The sequence below is a fragment of the Mesoplodon densirostris genome, chromosome 18 (assembly GCF_025265405.1).
Source record: "Mesoplodon densirostris isolate mMesDen1 chromosome 18, mMesDen1 primary haplotype, whole genome shotgun sequence".
NCBI lineage: Eukaryota > Metazoa > Chordata > Mammalia > Artiodactyla > Ziphiidae > Mesoplodon > Mesoplodon densirostris.
In genome coordinates, this window is record NC_082678.1 from 6,263,347 (window position 1) to 6,277,714 (window position 14,368).

General features: G+C 57.6%; 1 protein-coding gene across 1 annotated transcript; it reads right to left on the bottom strand.

Annotated features, from left to right (window-relative positions):
* Window positions 1-7,375: 7,375 nt before the first annotated feature.
* On the bottom strand, window positions 7,376-13,983 carry P3H4 (prolyl 3-hydroxylase family member 4 (inactive)). Its single transcript, XM_060081873.1, has 8 exons — window positions 13,192-13,983; window positions 12,925-13,077; window positions 12,634-12,805; window positions 11,772-11,900; window positions 10,729-10,874; window positions 9,768-9,851; window positions 8,150-8,294; window positions 7,376-7,821 (listed from the first exon to the last, which is right to left on the bottom strand). The coding sequence occupies exons 1-8, from the start codon at window positions 13,672-13,674 to the stop codon at window positions 7,799-7,801; spliced, it is 1,335 nt and encodes a 444-aa protein (XP_059937856.1). The 5' UTR covers window positions 13,675-13,983; the 3' UTR covers window positions 7,376-7,798.
* Window positions 13,984-14,368: the final 385 nt, after the last annotated feature.

Genomic DNA, 14,368 nt, shown 5'->3' on the forward strand with positions numbered 1-14,368 from the left:
ATTCTCCCTGCATGTCAGCCTAGAACATGCTGCAACAGGCTGGCCCCAAAACTCAGCCTGAGACTGGGTGGAGGCATCACCACAGCAGCAGGAAAGACTGGGCGAAGAGCTGCATCTCCCACATCAAGGGAGTTTCTGCATGTTTATGAAGCACCTACTGTTGCCTGCTAGGCACTGAGGATTCATCTGTAGGATACAGAAAAGAATCAGAAAATGATGTTTACTAGAATCAGCTGTCTGTATAGGGGATTTGGTCTCATGGGGCAAGGAGGTGCCTAGGGATAGGGATGAGAGTCCCTGTGGCCACAGTCTCCTCTGTAGCTTGAACTTGAAGGAAAGGCCACAAGACCATCTTACCCGGTCCCCTGCCTCCAAGCCTTTAAAGGCAGGGACTTCTCTGTTTGACAAATCTCTAGGAAAGGAGATTCTCCAGCCTCCCTTATATGAATACCCTTGTCTCCTTATTCTAACACTGGTAAATTCCTTCTGGTGTCTAGCCCTAATTCATATCCCTGCAGTTTAAACTAATTTCTCTTGCCCAGAGCTGAGTGGAAGCAGAGTCTTTGGGCCACCAAGAACACATGGAGTTAATTCAACCTTGCAGATTTGTGGGGCCTCAGAGTAAAGAAGGAAAGGGCATCAAGGGGCCCCTCCCAAGTCACCCCAGAGACAGGAGTTACTGGCAAAGAGGGGCCCGTCTGATGAGGGGAGCCGGTGGAGGATGGGAGGCGTTTCCCTGGAGAAAGGTGACCGAGGCAGCCCGGCTGTCCCCCTCAGCTCCTCTCCCTTCTTCTCAACCTCCACGGGGCCTCTGGGCCATATAAGGAGGTGCATGAGTCTCTGTTGTCTGTTCACAATCAGTCCTTTCTCTGTGGAGGCCCCTTCCCCAGACAGAAGCAAGTAGACATTTAGATCTGCACACGTTACACACACACACACACACACACACACACAACCTTCCATGCTCACACCTCAGGGATATACACTCACAGGCACAGATTCAGACACACAAACCCCAGCCATGTCAGCACTCTCTCCCCAGTACACTCAAATACACATGGCCGGGCTTCCCTGGTGGCACAGTGGTTGAGTGTCCGCCTGCCGATGTAGGGGACACGGGTTCGTGCCCCGGTCCGGGAAGATCCCACGTGCCACGGAGCGGCTGGGCCCGTGAGCCATGGCCGCTGAGCCTGCGTGTCCGGAGCCTGTGCTCCGCAATGGGAGAGGCCACAACAGTGAGAGGCCCGCGTACCGCAAAAAAAAAAAAAAAAAAAAAAGAGAAAAAGAATCAGCTATATTCCCATCATAGTTAAATAATCTCTGTTCATATTTTGTTGTATATATTTCCAGCATTTTCTCTAAGCATTTTCACGTATCCATTTTTTCTTTTTCTTGGATTATAGTTGATTCACAATGTTGTGTTAGTTTCAGGTGTACAGTAATGTGATTCAGTTATACGTATACATATATTCATTCTTCTTCAGATTCTTTTCTCATATAGGTTATCACAAAATTAGTACAGTTCCCTGTGCTATACAGTAGGTCCTTGTCAGTAATAAGGTGTAGCTTTGAACAGTTAGCTTGACTTGTCGCTTATGTAGATCTATGTATGTGCAACTCCGTTTGCACTGTTGCCCCTGTTCTCTGCCCCTGGCGTTGGGGTGAGGGGACTTGCTCAGGGTGACCCCTTCAGGCCTGGGGAGAGGACATTGGCTACAGAAGAGTCTCCCAAATGCTCTGGCTGGAGTGGGCCCAAGCATCGCCAGGAGTGGGAACAGGGCAGCACCGTGCAAGGCCCCAGAGGTGAGGGTGGGTGTGCTCCTGCCATTTTTGCTCCCCTTTGTCCAAGGGGAGGAACCTCGAGGCCAGAGGCTGCCCACGGCCTGGCCCAGTGGGTGTGTGCCCAGCCGGCCTGGGGAGGGCTCTTAATAGCAGAGGTATAGCTCCAGCCACACTTCCCAGCCAGGCGAGGTGTGTGGGCGGGGATGGAATGTCAAAGGGAAAACAGGGAGACGAGAAAACAGAGATAGGATGGGCCAGAAATAGCACAGGCGAGGGCGAGATACCAGGGGCCAGTGGTGGTGGACGGAAAGGCTGGAGGAGGGTCAGGACCTCTCCAGAGAATGTCCATCTCCGAGCGGCCCCCTCCTCCCCCCTCCCCTACCTCAACCGTCCCAAAGTACGATTTCAGGGCTTCAGGAGCCCAAAAGGCAGGGCCCCAAGCATCAGAATTCTATTCTGGAGCTGGGTCTCCCTGGGTCTCTGAGCAACCTTATGCCCGTCTTGAGTGGGTTGGGGGAAGGGAGGGGACGAGGCCTTGCCGCCTGAGTCACCCCGCTTCCTGTTCCTGGCCTGGGCGACTCCACTCACAGGCTGACACAGCTGGGGCCCCACCCGCCTTGCCAGCCTGCGTGCCCCTCCCTCCCACAACAAGCCAGGGGCGATGCCTGCCCCGACAGGCACCCTTCCCACCGAGAGGCCAGCCCTCCCCGGCCCGCATGCGTGCGTGCGTGTCAGCGCGCGCGCGCGCGCGCGCACGCACACACGGCTGGAGTTTCTCCCCCACCTGTTGAGAATCCTTGGGAAGAGGGAGGAGAACTCTAATCAGAGCCCCCTTCCTTGTATATTTGGGGACACTAAATTTGGAGCTAAGACAGGAACTTCCCCAAGGTCACACAAGCAAACTCCTGGCAGTGGCGGGGAGGGGGGCAGATGAGAACCAACCTTGGGAGAAGTCAGCTGGAGGTGTGACTTCAGGCAAACCTCCGGATTACAGCCAAGGCTGGGGGAGGGGTGGGGCAGCCCGGGGCTGGCCGGCCCTCCTCAGGGACTAAATCAGTACCTTCCCTCACTTCCTCTAAACCCTCTAAGCCGGCGAGGGCCCTACACAGACCCACCGCCATCGATTATACAAAGAGACCCTTCCCCCACCTCCTCCCGCGCACTGGCCTTCCCGGTTTCCCTGACCTGGATTCCACCTCGGTGGGAACTAGGGCCAAGGTTTGGAGGCCTCTATCCTTGTACATGAATCCCAGCTTCCCTAGTCCCATCCTGCGGCCACCAGGGAATGTGAGAGTTGAGATCCTTGAATATTTCATCAGCACTTCAGCCTGCAGTTGAAGAAGCAGCCAACTTACAGCTCATGGATAATTTATGGCCCCAGCAGAGAACCTGGAAGTAGTGAGGGGGAGGGGCAGGGAGAGTGGGGGCGGGTGAAGCCTGGACCCGGCTGTGAAGCCAGCTCCATCCAAAGTATGTGTTGGGGGCCGGGGAGGAGCTCCAAGACCAGGGACATTTCCATTTTTGAGGATATCAAGGTATTACCAAAAAAAAAAAAGGGGGGGTTATTAAAGTTACATGACAAGCATTTTCTGACTTCATTCCTGTGTCTCCGTCACTGTGTGCATAACCTCACTTGGAGATAACAAAAAATTTATGTTATCTCCTTCATGGCTGTGAAACCTCCAAAAAGACCCCCTGCTCCCCATACCCACCCAGGGCCAGGGAAAGAGGCCAGACTCCCCAGTTAGACTGTCTGAACCTCACTCCTTCCTAGCCTCCTCCTCCAGGAAAGCCACCAGGATTTAGCCAAATGCCCAAAAGAAAAGAATCTCAAATGGCCACCACTTACTTTGCTCCAGGAACATAACATAGCACTCTTCGTGTTAAAGGAAAGCTGAAAAGATGACCCAAAATAGAAAATGTCAAGTTCTCTTGGCCTCTTTTTTTTTTTTTTTTTTTTTTTTTTGGCCTCTTCTTTACCAAGGGACATACCTTAGTGAGTTCTTCCACAGATTCAGAGGATCAAGTATATGGGGTGGGGGAGGGGGGTAAACAAGCAGCCATGTCCTCCTTTTACCTCAGTTTCTCCACCTGAGTTATGGGCATGAAAGGTGCTCCCACCCCAAGGGCTTTTTGGGGGTCAGAAGAGATGCTATTCAGGCACCCCGGCGCCAGCTGGCACCCAGGCAGGTGGTGATTATGGGGTGATGTGTCCCCAGTTTGGGCTGGGGCTGGCTCCAGTGGACAGCCCCAGCACTCAGCATACTCCCATCTAATCCCCAAGTCATCTTGGAGTTTTATCATGCAGCCCTGGGAGCCCAATCTAGTCTCTCTGGGCCTCAGTTTCCCCATCCATGAAATTGGGGCCATCTGCTGGAGCCATCCTTGGAGAGAAGCTGCAAGAGGAGGCCTGGATGAAGGCCCCTGAGTTGGGAAGCTGCACAGAGCTTGGGCCCTGCGGCTGCCAGGACTCCCCCAGGAAGCTTATGAGGTTGACCCCAGTGCCAACTGGACACAGCCTTCCGACACAGGAGGGGTCAGGGGGACCCTACTCTCCCTGAGGAGGAGAACACTAGGGTGAGACTTCAAGAACTAGTTCTCAAACCTAAGCGGGGAATTTCTTCCATTGGAATTTGCAAGAATTTGGGGGAATCCCATAGGACCCTCCCTCCCCCACCTCCCTTGGCCATCACCTCTCAGGATTCAAGAAGAGGCTGGTCTAAATGACCCCAGCGAGTCTGTCCCCAGGCCTTCTAACATCTGGTCCAATCCCAGGGAGCCAACAGCGGGAAGTGGGACTGGGCTATGGAATCAGGCCTGAGAGTGAGGCTCGAATGCCTGCTCTTTCTCCTCTTCCTGCTTTCCTCCCTTCCTCCTTCCCTCTCTCCCTTCTGGAACTCTCTGCCTCCCTCGGTGAGCTGTGGCAATGTATGGGCTTTGTCTCCACATCTGGTTCTCACCTTCCTCTCCTCAGCCCCAGCTGACAGCATAAAGGGAAAAAGCCAGCTCCGGGGACCAGAGAGAGGAGACCAGGGTGTTCTCTGCGCTCTCCCTTCTCTGAGCATCATGGATTTAGGGAGAAATGTTTCAAACCCAGCTCAGGCACCCCCCACCTTGAGGAACCTTGGACAGGTTGCTCTCCTTCCTCAGCCTCACCTGTGGCAGAAGGGAATTGGTATCTATGTTGCAAGACTGTTTTTTGTTTGTTTTGGCCGCATGGCATGCGGGACCTTAGTTCCCTGACCAGGGGTCAAACCCTTGCCCCCTGCAGTGGAAGCAAGGAGTGTTAACCACTGGACCGCCAGGGAAGTCCAGGAACCGGAAGACTGTTTTGAAGCCTGTAAAGCACCTGCCAAGTGCCCGGCACACAGTAGGTATTCAATACATTGTAGCAGTGATGCTTTGCTTGGGACGGGGTCTTTCTGGGTCCAGGACGCCTCTGTGACATCTGAGTCTGGCCCTATTATGTGAGGTCATCATCCCCAGCGCCTTTTTGGCTGTCTCTACCCTTCTAGCCATTTTGCTACAGATGGTAGGGCTGCTGAGGTGCTGGGTGGGTAGTTGGGAGCGGGGTAAGGAGAGGACCGAGTGAGACAGAGATGTGGAGGAGGTGAAGGCGTCTGGGCTGGGTGGGCTTGGGAGAATGGGCTGGAGGGCCCCAGAGGGCCCACGCTGGGACTCGCTAGAACTCGGTCTCACCGGTTTGGGGAGCTGGCCGGGCAATGGGGAGACGCTGGCATCAGAGAGAGGTGGCAGTGGCTGGAGGCTGCCAGGGATGGAGAAGCTGTGTAAGGCCCACTGGAAGGGGTGGGCCTGGGCTAACGCCGGGATGTGGGTGAGTACCTAGAGAGGGGCGGCCTTCTGTTCCCAGGACACGCGCGCGCGCGCGCGCGCACACACACACACACACACACCCTCACCCTCAGATGCCACCCTCAGATGCACACTTGGACACACACATCAACACACTTCTTAAACCGTACCCCCATTCCCGCCCTGTTCTCCCGATCCTCTCACCCTGCTCTATTTTTCCAACGCACTTATGTAACATAGCCAGATAATTCATTCATTATAACATTTATTGTTTACTGCCTGTCTCCCCGCTGGAATGCAAGCTCCAGGAGGGCAGGGGGTGCTTGGCTTGCTTTGCCCACTATTGTATGCCCAGCACCTGCGACGTACCCGGCTCGTAGTAGGTGCCCAACAGATAAGCGTTGAGTACAATCACATATTCTAGGGTTAGGGTCACGAATGCGCGCACTCTCAGGGACGCATGCGCAAACCCGCTGTCGCCCACGACGCTGCCACGGACGTTCTCAGACACGTGCACGCAGGCACTCGTTCACATCCACACCAACACACAAGCACACAGGCCTTCTCGCTCCCGCACACAGGCGCTTTCAGACTCAAACCCAGCGGTGCAGATTCCAGAGCTCCTACTCACGCAGGCATGCTGGAGCACGTCCCCACTCCCCACCCTCCGGAGGGCAGCCCCTCCCAGAAACAGGGGGCGGGGCCTCGGTGGAAGCTGACAACACAGCAGCTTGAGAGGGGTGGGGTGGGGCAGGGCCGCCCTGGTACCTGGGAACTCTTTGGAGACCCTGCGACTGCAGACCCACCTACGGGAGGGAGGGAGGCGTGAGGTCACCAGCGCCCCGAGCTTTGACCCCGCCCGTGCTCCACACTCCGACTCCGTCCTTCCTTTCTTCATCTTCACCAAAGGCCCAGGGGAAGGGCATGGGGTAGGGCAGGGAGTCCTCCTGGGCACAGCGATGGGCAGGGCCCAGGCCACGTCAGCTGGCACATCTGGGCAGGGGTGTGGACGGTGACAACTGGGCTTACCAGCTTCCGCTCCACCTTCCATAAGAGGAGAAAGTTCCTCCACCACCCTGCCGCTGGGAGAACAGAAATGGGGGCAGTGGGCCAGAACCGTCACCTGGCCGGCCCTAGCCCGCTGTCCCTCCCCAGAGAGACCCCTTTTGCCCCTACTTCCCTGCTCTGGAACATGAAGTGGGGGGGAATCACAGGGTGGGTGGTAGCCACCTCCAAATTCTCTGCCCCCCAGAGCCAATGCAAGATTGGGCAAGATGGTCTGGCAGTCCCACTGCCACCACAAAGTCTCATGTTATCAAGCCGTATCCCTAGGGTCCCTCTGGCCACTAAGAGGGTCTGTTCCCTGCTGTGCAGTGAATGGGAGAATGGGCAGAGAGGGCAGCGCAGGGCATGCTTGCTCTGACTCAGTAAACGCTTGGAAAGTAAAAACCGGAAGTAGGTGTCCTTGGCCCCCTCCCCACATTCCCTGAGGGAAGCGATGCTGAACTAGGAAAATACAGGACATACCACCTTAGAAATCTGAAACCACCATCTTGCCAGGACTCAGGCAGAGCTGCATCCTCACGCCCCCTAGTGGCAGATTGCAATGGCAGGCTGATGCTCCTCGTGGTCGCAAACACCCAGGGTCCACAGAGGCCAAACTGTGGCCCCTCACCTGTCTCCACATTTACTGATGAGGGGAGATGGGTGCAGAGGGAGGGAGGGAAGGACCTGCACCCTCACCACTCTGCCCAGGGGGGTCTGGACCCCAATGCTGTGATTCATTCAACAAGAAATGTTTATTGAGCACCAATTGCCAGTGTGCCAGGAACCGCTGGACTCCTGGTCCAGTGCTCTTTGTGATGCCAGCTGCCCCTCTGCTGTGTCTGCAATTCAGGCTGAGACCCCCAACTAGGAAGAGCTAGCATGTTCTCCTCCAGGAGACTGCCCCACTGGGTGGGGAGGACGCTGGGAGGAAGGCAGGCCGTCAGCAGCTGCAGCACCATCATCCGGTGGTCCAGAGACCCAGAGAGGAGGCAAGAGGGGTCTGGGGAGCAGTGCTCACAGTTGGGACAGGATGGGGCCTGGTCAGCTATGTCCATTGACATGTTTAATAAATAGTTGTTGCTGCTCAGGCTGGTGGGGGTGGTGCCACTGGGCCCGGGATTCCCAAAGCTCTTGAGCGGCGCCGGGGGCCCTCTTCTTATGCTAGTTCAGGCTCCGGCTCTGAAAAATGAAAGGACAGAGCATTGGGGTTAGCTTCCCATCCCCAACAGGTTTCTGGGTGCTGTCCTCAGGGAGGTGAGGCGCAGACAGGAGTGAGGGTCCCCAGGAACAAGTCTCAGCTGGTCCCTGCTCCAGGAAGGATGTCACCCCCACCCCTCTACCAGGTGGGACAGGGGTTGCTAACAGGCCGGAAAGCCCCCAGAAGAGGGGCGCCAGCACCCAGCACAGCTACTCCACAGCCTCTGCAGCCCAGTGCTTGGATCTTCCTGTCCCTAACGTCCAGCCCAGGCTGCATCCCCGCCCCTCCACCAGGACTCAAGTCGCTGACCGGCCTCAGCCTCGTCGCCCTTGGCATCTGGCTCCTGCCACCAGTCAGCATAGATGCTCTCCTCGTAGTCGCCTTCCCCTTCAAACTCGGCATCAGACGGGGGCTCCGCAGGCTCCACGGGCGGTTCTGTCTCCTTCAGCTCCATCTAGAGCAGCCCCAGGATGGGAGGATAAACCAAGTCATAGCAGGCACAAACCCAGATCGGCTCCCTTCCTGGCCAAGGGACCCTCCCATCCCATCTCGGTCCCAAACCCCTCCTTCCCAGTCACACTCAAGACCTCACACAGGAAAGACTGGAGGGTTTCTCCCTAAGTCCTGTTCCCAAACTGCCCCCTCAATGAACTGATGCTTGGGGCTCCACCAGCAGAGCTTCAGGGTTGGTGTAACCTTCTTCCTCTCCACAGCCCACCTTTTAAGCATAAATACACAGGCCACACTGCTAGTCCATGAATACTGTCTGCTCATGCTGCTTCCTGGCCAGGAACACCTGTACTCCCCTGTGCTTGGATAGCTTTTGTTTATCCCTCCAACACCAGGCATCAGCTCCAGGATGCAGCCCTTGCTGGTGACCCTGGCTGGGTCTGGAGGCCTCGTCCAGTGCCCCGTGCTGACTTCTCCCATTGCACTGAACTAACGGTGAGCTGACTGGGCGAGGGACTGTGCCTTTCATCAATTGACCACAGCCCCAAGCACGGTGTCTGGCAAACAGCAAGCAACAAATAACAGTAATCAAAATGGCTACCACCCCCTGAGCACCTACTATGTGCCAGCTCTACAGTAAGTGATTTACATACTAGATCTCATTGAATTCTCACCACAACAGTGTAAGATGGCCGTTATTCTCTCCGTTCCATGGATGAAGAAATGGAAGTTAGAGGGTTACCTAACACTTGCCTGGAGGCTATCCAGCTGGGAAATGGTGGAGCCAAGTCTGGTAAGCACCAAAGCCTGGGGGCTCACTGGGCAGACCTGGCCCCCTGTTTGATGAGGGGGGGCATGGGTGCACAAACAACGGAGGGGATGGATAAATAAGCACTGGGCAGCAACACCTCAGAGAATTCAGGCTCTCAAACCCTCATTTAGAATCAATGTAATAACACACTGTAGTCCTTCCTTCCTGGCGTCCTGTGTTCCTTCATTCACTCACTGGTTCCTTCAATCCCAGTTTCTGAGGGCCAGCTTGTGCCAGGTGCTGTGGGAGAGCTGGGAATAACCTGGTCCCTGTCCTGGAGCCCAGTCCTCTAGGAGGCTGGCTGGAGAAAGGGGCGGGGTGAGACAGACGAGGGCTGTAAGTAACTCCGGTCCAGGAAGGCACAGACGGTCAGAGTAGGCACTGCAAGCCCAGAAGACAGAGCCAGGACGTTCAGCAAGGGCTTCTGGAGGAGGCGCCACCAGAGCTGGGCCCAGGAGAAGCGAGACTCAGACATGTAGAGAAGGGGGGTGTGAGAACACGGAGTGGGGAGAGGAGGGCAGGTGTAAACAAGGGACAGGTGAAATCTCTCTGCTTCACAATGGCTGACTGCCACGAGCTGAGGCTGAGATTTGGCACAGCGGCCCCAGGAAGAGGATCAAGGGGTGTCCATCACCACCCAAGCCAGGAGGGCAAGGGGCCACTTACCTCGTCATCTGACTGCAGGTACATGTGCGCAAACTCCAGCAGCTCCCGAAGCTCAGCTGTCTGGTTGTGGTAGAGCATGGCCTCCTGGGAGGAGGGAAGGAAAGTGAGGTAAGCCAGGCCCTGCTGCCAGATGGTGGAGGAGCCAGAGCTCCTAGGATCTGGGCCCTCTGGCCCTTTTACAGCTCGAGGAGCAGGGAACAGGTATCAGTTCACATGCTGGTCGAAAAATCACAGCTGCTTGAAGTGCCGGGTTAAGAAGGATTCTGAGGGCTCAGTGAGAAAGAGTGCCTAAATCTATTCGCAATGTCTGCCACTGACAAGGAAGTGGGGAGTGGCACCACGTGCCCCATATTTGCCAGTCTTGCCCTAGAATTCCACAGGGGTTCCTCAGTTGGTCCAGGTTATGGGGTCCCTGGGGAAGAAGGGCAAAGGCCAGCAGTGAGCATGGTAAGAGTGGGGAAGGGAGCAGGCAGGGACAGATATTTTTTACCTCCCACATGCCTGGCACTGTGCTGGAGACGTAGGCTGTTCCACCCCCATTTTGCAGGTGAGGCAACAGATTCAGTAAAGGCCAGTAGTGTTCCCAGGACCACACAGCCGGTGGCTTTGAACCTAGGACTCCAACTACAACCCAAATTCCTTCTTTTTATTTCTCACCCTGCCTTTGGAGGAAGGCAGGGTTTTGTTTTGTTTTGTTTGTTTTTTGGGGGGGTATGCGGGCCTCTCACCGCTGTGGCCTCTCCCATTGTGGAGCACAGGCTCCGGACGCGGACGCGCAGGCTCAGCGGCCATGGCTCACGGGCCCAGCCACTCCGCGGCATGTGGGATCTTCCCGGACCGGGGCACGAACCCGTGTCCCCTGCAGCGGCAGGCGGACTCTCAACCACTGCGCCACCAGGGAAGCCCTTTTTTTAAAAAAAAATCAAATCACATATCCTAAGAATGCCTCGGCGATGCCCACCTCCCTGGGCTGGAAGTCCTCCTCCTCCAGGCCCCAGCGGGCCCTGTGGAAGCGATAATACACCAGGTTTTGCTGCATGACATTGTCTTCGGGGTCAAAGAGCATGTAGCTGGCGGCACTGCGGGCGGCCTGGCGCACATCGTTCACTGCAGGCAGGACAGGAGTGAGTAGTGGCCCTGGCACTTCCCCACCTTCAGGGATAACCCTCAACTAACCCACCCCTATTATCTCCCCAAATTTAGTCCAGTGCCCCTGGTTGCCCAGCTGCCTCCCAGAATACCTGTTGGGTGCCTCACCCCACCCAATAATAATACAAGCTAGAATGTAGTGGGCACTTACCCTATGCCCCATGTAACTCATTTAAGCCTCACTCTTACTGTCATCCCATTTTACAGATAAGAAATCTGAGGCACAGAGAGGTCAGGTAAACTGCTTGAGCTCACACAGCTGGAGAATGATGGCATGATGGTTCTGGGGAATCAGAAGCCGGTGGCCCAGACCTCAACCTGTCTGCCAACTAGAACACAAAGGGTATCCTGGCCCTTGGTCTTCAGCTCCTCCTCTCCAACTCCAGCCTGACTGAATCTTGGCATCTCTGCATTGCAGAGACCCTGGAGATTGACCACCTTAGCCCCGGCTGATGCCAGAATCCCCCTTAAGTGAGGAGAGCCTTAAGTCCTGGTGCTACTTTTTATTAGCCATGTAACTAATGGCCCCTTACCCTCTGTGAGCCTCGGTTTCCTCATCTGAAAAATGGGTCCATTAACGCCAGCTACCGGTTGCTGGTGAGAGGATCAAGTGAGATAAACAGATGTGGCAGGGCTTTGTAAACTATCAAGTGCTGTGCAGTTGTTGACTATCTAGTCATTTACCCAAGAGGCCCTGGCATTCTCCCCTGAGGCTGCTCTCTGTTCCCCGCCACAAGCTTCTCACCGGCCTCACCACCCCCAGCCTTCCCTCCCATCACCAAGGGTCCTCAATTCTGGCTCGGCTTCACTCCCAGTACAGTGCTCTCCCCACCCCAAGCCCACCAGGAGGCTCACACTTGTAGTAGGCAAACTGCAGGTAGTGATACATGGTGGCCACGAACTTCTCCACGAAGTAGCCGCCCACGTTGGGGGTCAAGTTGGCCTCACAGTCCACCTTGCACTGCAGGGATTCTGCAAAGAGATCTGGGGGTGGGGGTGGCAGCGGTGAGGAGCTGGTGTGCTGAACAGCTCCATCCCGCTGATGGGGATGACGGCCGATGACTTCCAGTCCCAGCTCTGCCTGCTGATCCCACGAGACAGTCGAGGGACAAGGGATGCTGTGGAAGCCTACAGTGGCCTGGGCTGACTTATCACCCCCACAGCTCACCCACCGCCCCAAAGCCAGAGGAAGCCAGGGCACACTGGGAGGTTGGCAGGTGAGGCCTGGAGGTGGGACTGAAGGCCAAAGAGAGAAGCTCAGGACAGTCCCCTCTGCCCCTGCTGAGGGACTCCGCCCTTAGGGACCCCCAGACTAGGTGTGATTTCTGGCCACAAACTGCTTTCTGCACACACCTGCTGGGTCGTTTCCCACCTCAGCAACTTTGCACCTGCGTTGCCCTCTGCCTGGAAGGCCCATGAACCCAACCTCCCCAGACCCTTTTGGGATGTCACCTCCTCTCTGCACCGATGCCCAGCACCTTGGACACTCCCTACCGCAGCCCTCTGCACCCAGTGGCAGGCGTTCTGTTGGCCCCTCTGCAGCCAACGCCGACTGAAGGGTCTGAGGGTCGGTATAACACCTTATGCCTGTCCGCCTCCCAGGCACTTAGTAGGCGCCCCATAAATGTGTATGGAATGAATATTTGTGTTAAGGTGCCTTAGGAGTTCTGGGAAGCAGGGCCCTGCGGATGAAAGGGATGCCCACCGGGGTGGATACCTGCTATGGCTGGATAGAAGTCCTTGAAGTCCACCTGCTCGTGGGCCCCCTCGCAGCCAGCCAGACACCGGGCAAAGACGGCCATGTACTCGGCCAGGGCCCGCTCCATGTCCTCGGTGCTGCTACGGAAATCTCCGCTGTTGTAGAGCTTCACAGCCCGGAGGAACACGGCCTAGGGGGAGGGGACGCGGCACAGGGGTCAGGGGGACCCCCGCACCTCCCCTCCCCCACGGGCCCTATGGGGGGGACTCAGGGAATTGCGTCAGGGCTGGCCCTACCCTGGCACCCCACCTCATAGGGCTGGGCCTCCAAGTCCGTGAGGGGCTCGTCGGCGGCGTCCAGCAGCCCGCGATAGTAGCTGAGATACTTGGCGGTGAGCTCGTGCTTTGGGTTCCTCTGAAGGAAGGTGTAGGCCGCGGCCACCGCTTTCTCCAGACGGTTCGCCTGCGGCGTGGGGACAGGGCCGGTCAGCAGGGCCAGAGCCCGCAGCCCCAAGCACACGCGAGGAGCCGCGCTCCCCCCGACCCGACTGGGAGGCACCGCCGGCTGGGAGCGCACCTTGAACTGCGCGTAGTGCAGGTACTGGTAGGGCAGGCGGCTCTGGAAGTCGCGCAGCAGCTGGCGCGGCGGGTAGGGCACCTGGAAGGCGGGCAGCGAACGCTTGCAGCGCCGCAAGCAGGCGGCGCGCTCCAGGACGTGGCCGAAGAGCCGCAGCTCGCGGGCCCACTCGTCGCCGCGGCCGCCGTCGGGGCCGGGGGGCGCGGGCTCGGGGGGCTTGGCGGCGGGCGGCGCGGGGCCGCTGCAGTTGGCGTGGCAGAAGGCCTCGCTGTCCCGCAGCAGCCGGTGCAGCCGCAGCGCGGCCTCGAGGTAGCGCGCACTCTCGCGCCAGCTCTCGCCCTCGTACTGCTCCAGAGCGTGCCCGTAGGCCGCGGCCAGGGGCATCAGGTCCTCGGGCGGGAAGCCCCGGAAGCTGTACTTCTCGTACTGCGCCCCGGCGCTGCCCAGCAGCAGCCACAGCAGCCCCCACGCCGCCCGACCCATAGCCTCCTCCGCGCCGCTGTCTCTTCCCTCCGCGAGCTGGCGTCCCGGCCCAGCTGCCGGGCAGGCTGGCGGGCTCTGGGGCCAGGGACTGGCCGGCGCGCCCGCTGGGTCTTAGCGCCTGGTACCGGGGACAGCGAGGCGGGGTCGTGGCTTGAGTCAGATCCCCCGAGGGGCCGAGGGCTGTGTCTCCACTCTTCTCAGAAAGCCAACACTATCCTGAGTCCCCGACCTCCTGCCCTTGGGGGTCCTCCCCTTGGCAGATGGTGAGAGGGTGGAGGAACAATTCCCGCAGAGATGCGGAGCCCAGAAAGCCCCTCCCACACAAAGACAGCCCCCCCCCCCAGACCTTAATATAGAGAAATTGAGGGAAGTGCCACCTCTCTCTACTTTACCCAAGCCCTGGAACCTGCTCTTCCTTCCATCAGAGCGGTCCTTCCGCTCACTCCCCACTCCCAGCCCCGAAGAGATTCCTCCAAGTGTCCCCCCAGCCCGCGACGGGGAGGCACACCCCAGGTTTTACCCTGCACATCCTCCACTCTCACCACCTCCCACTCGATCTCCATCCCCACGTCAGAAAGTCCTCTGGCAGTCCAGCTTTTGCAGGACAAAGCAGCCCGTCCCTGGAGAGGCCGTCCCTGGGGCAGAAGGGGTGGGAGGGAGCACTGAGATACCCCTCCGATTCTGGAGCCTCACC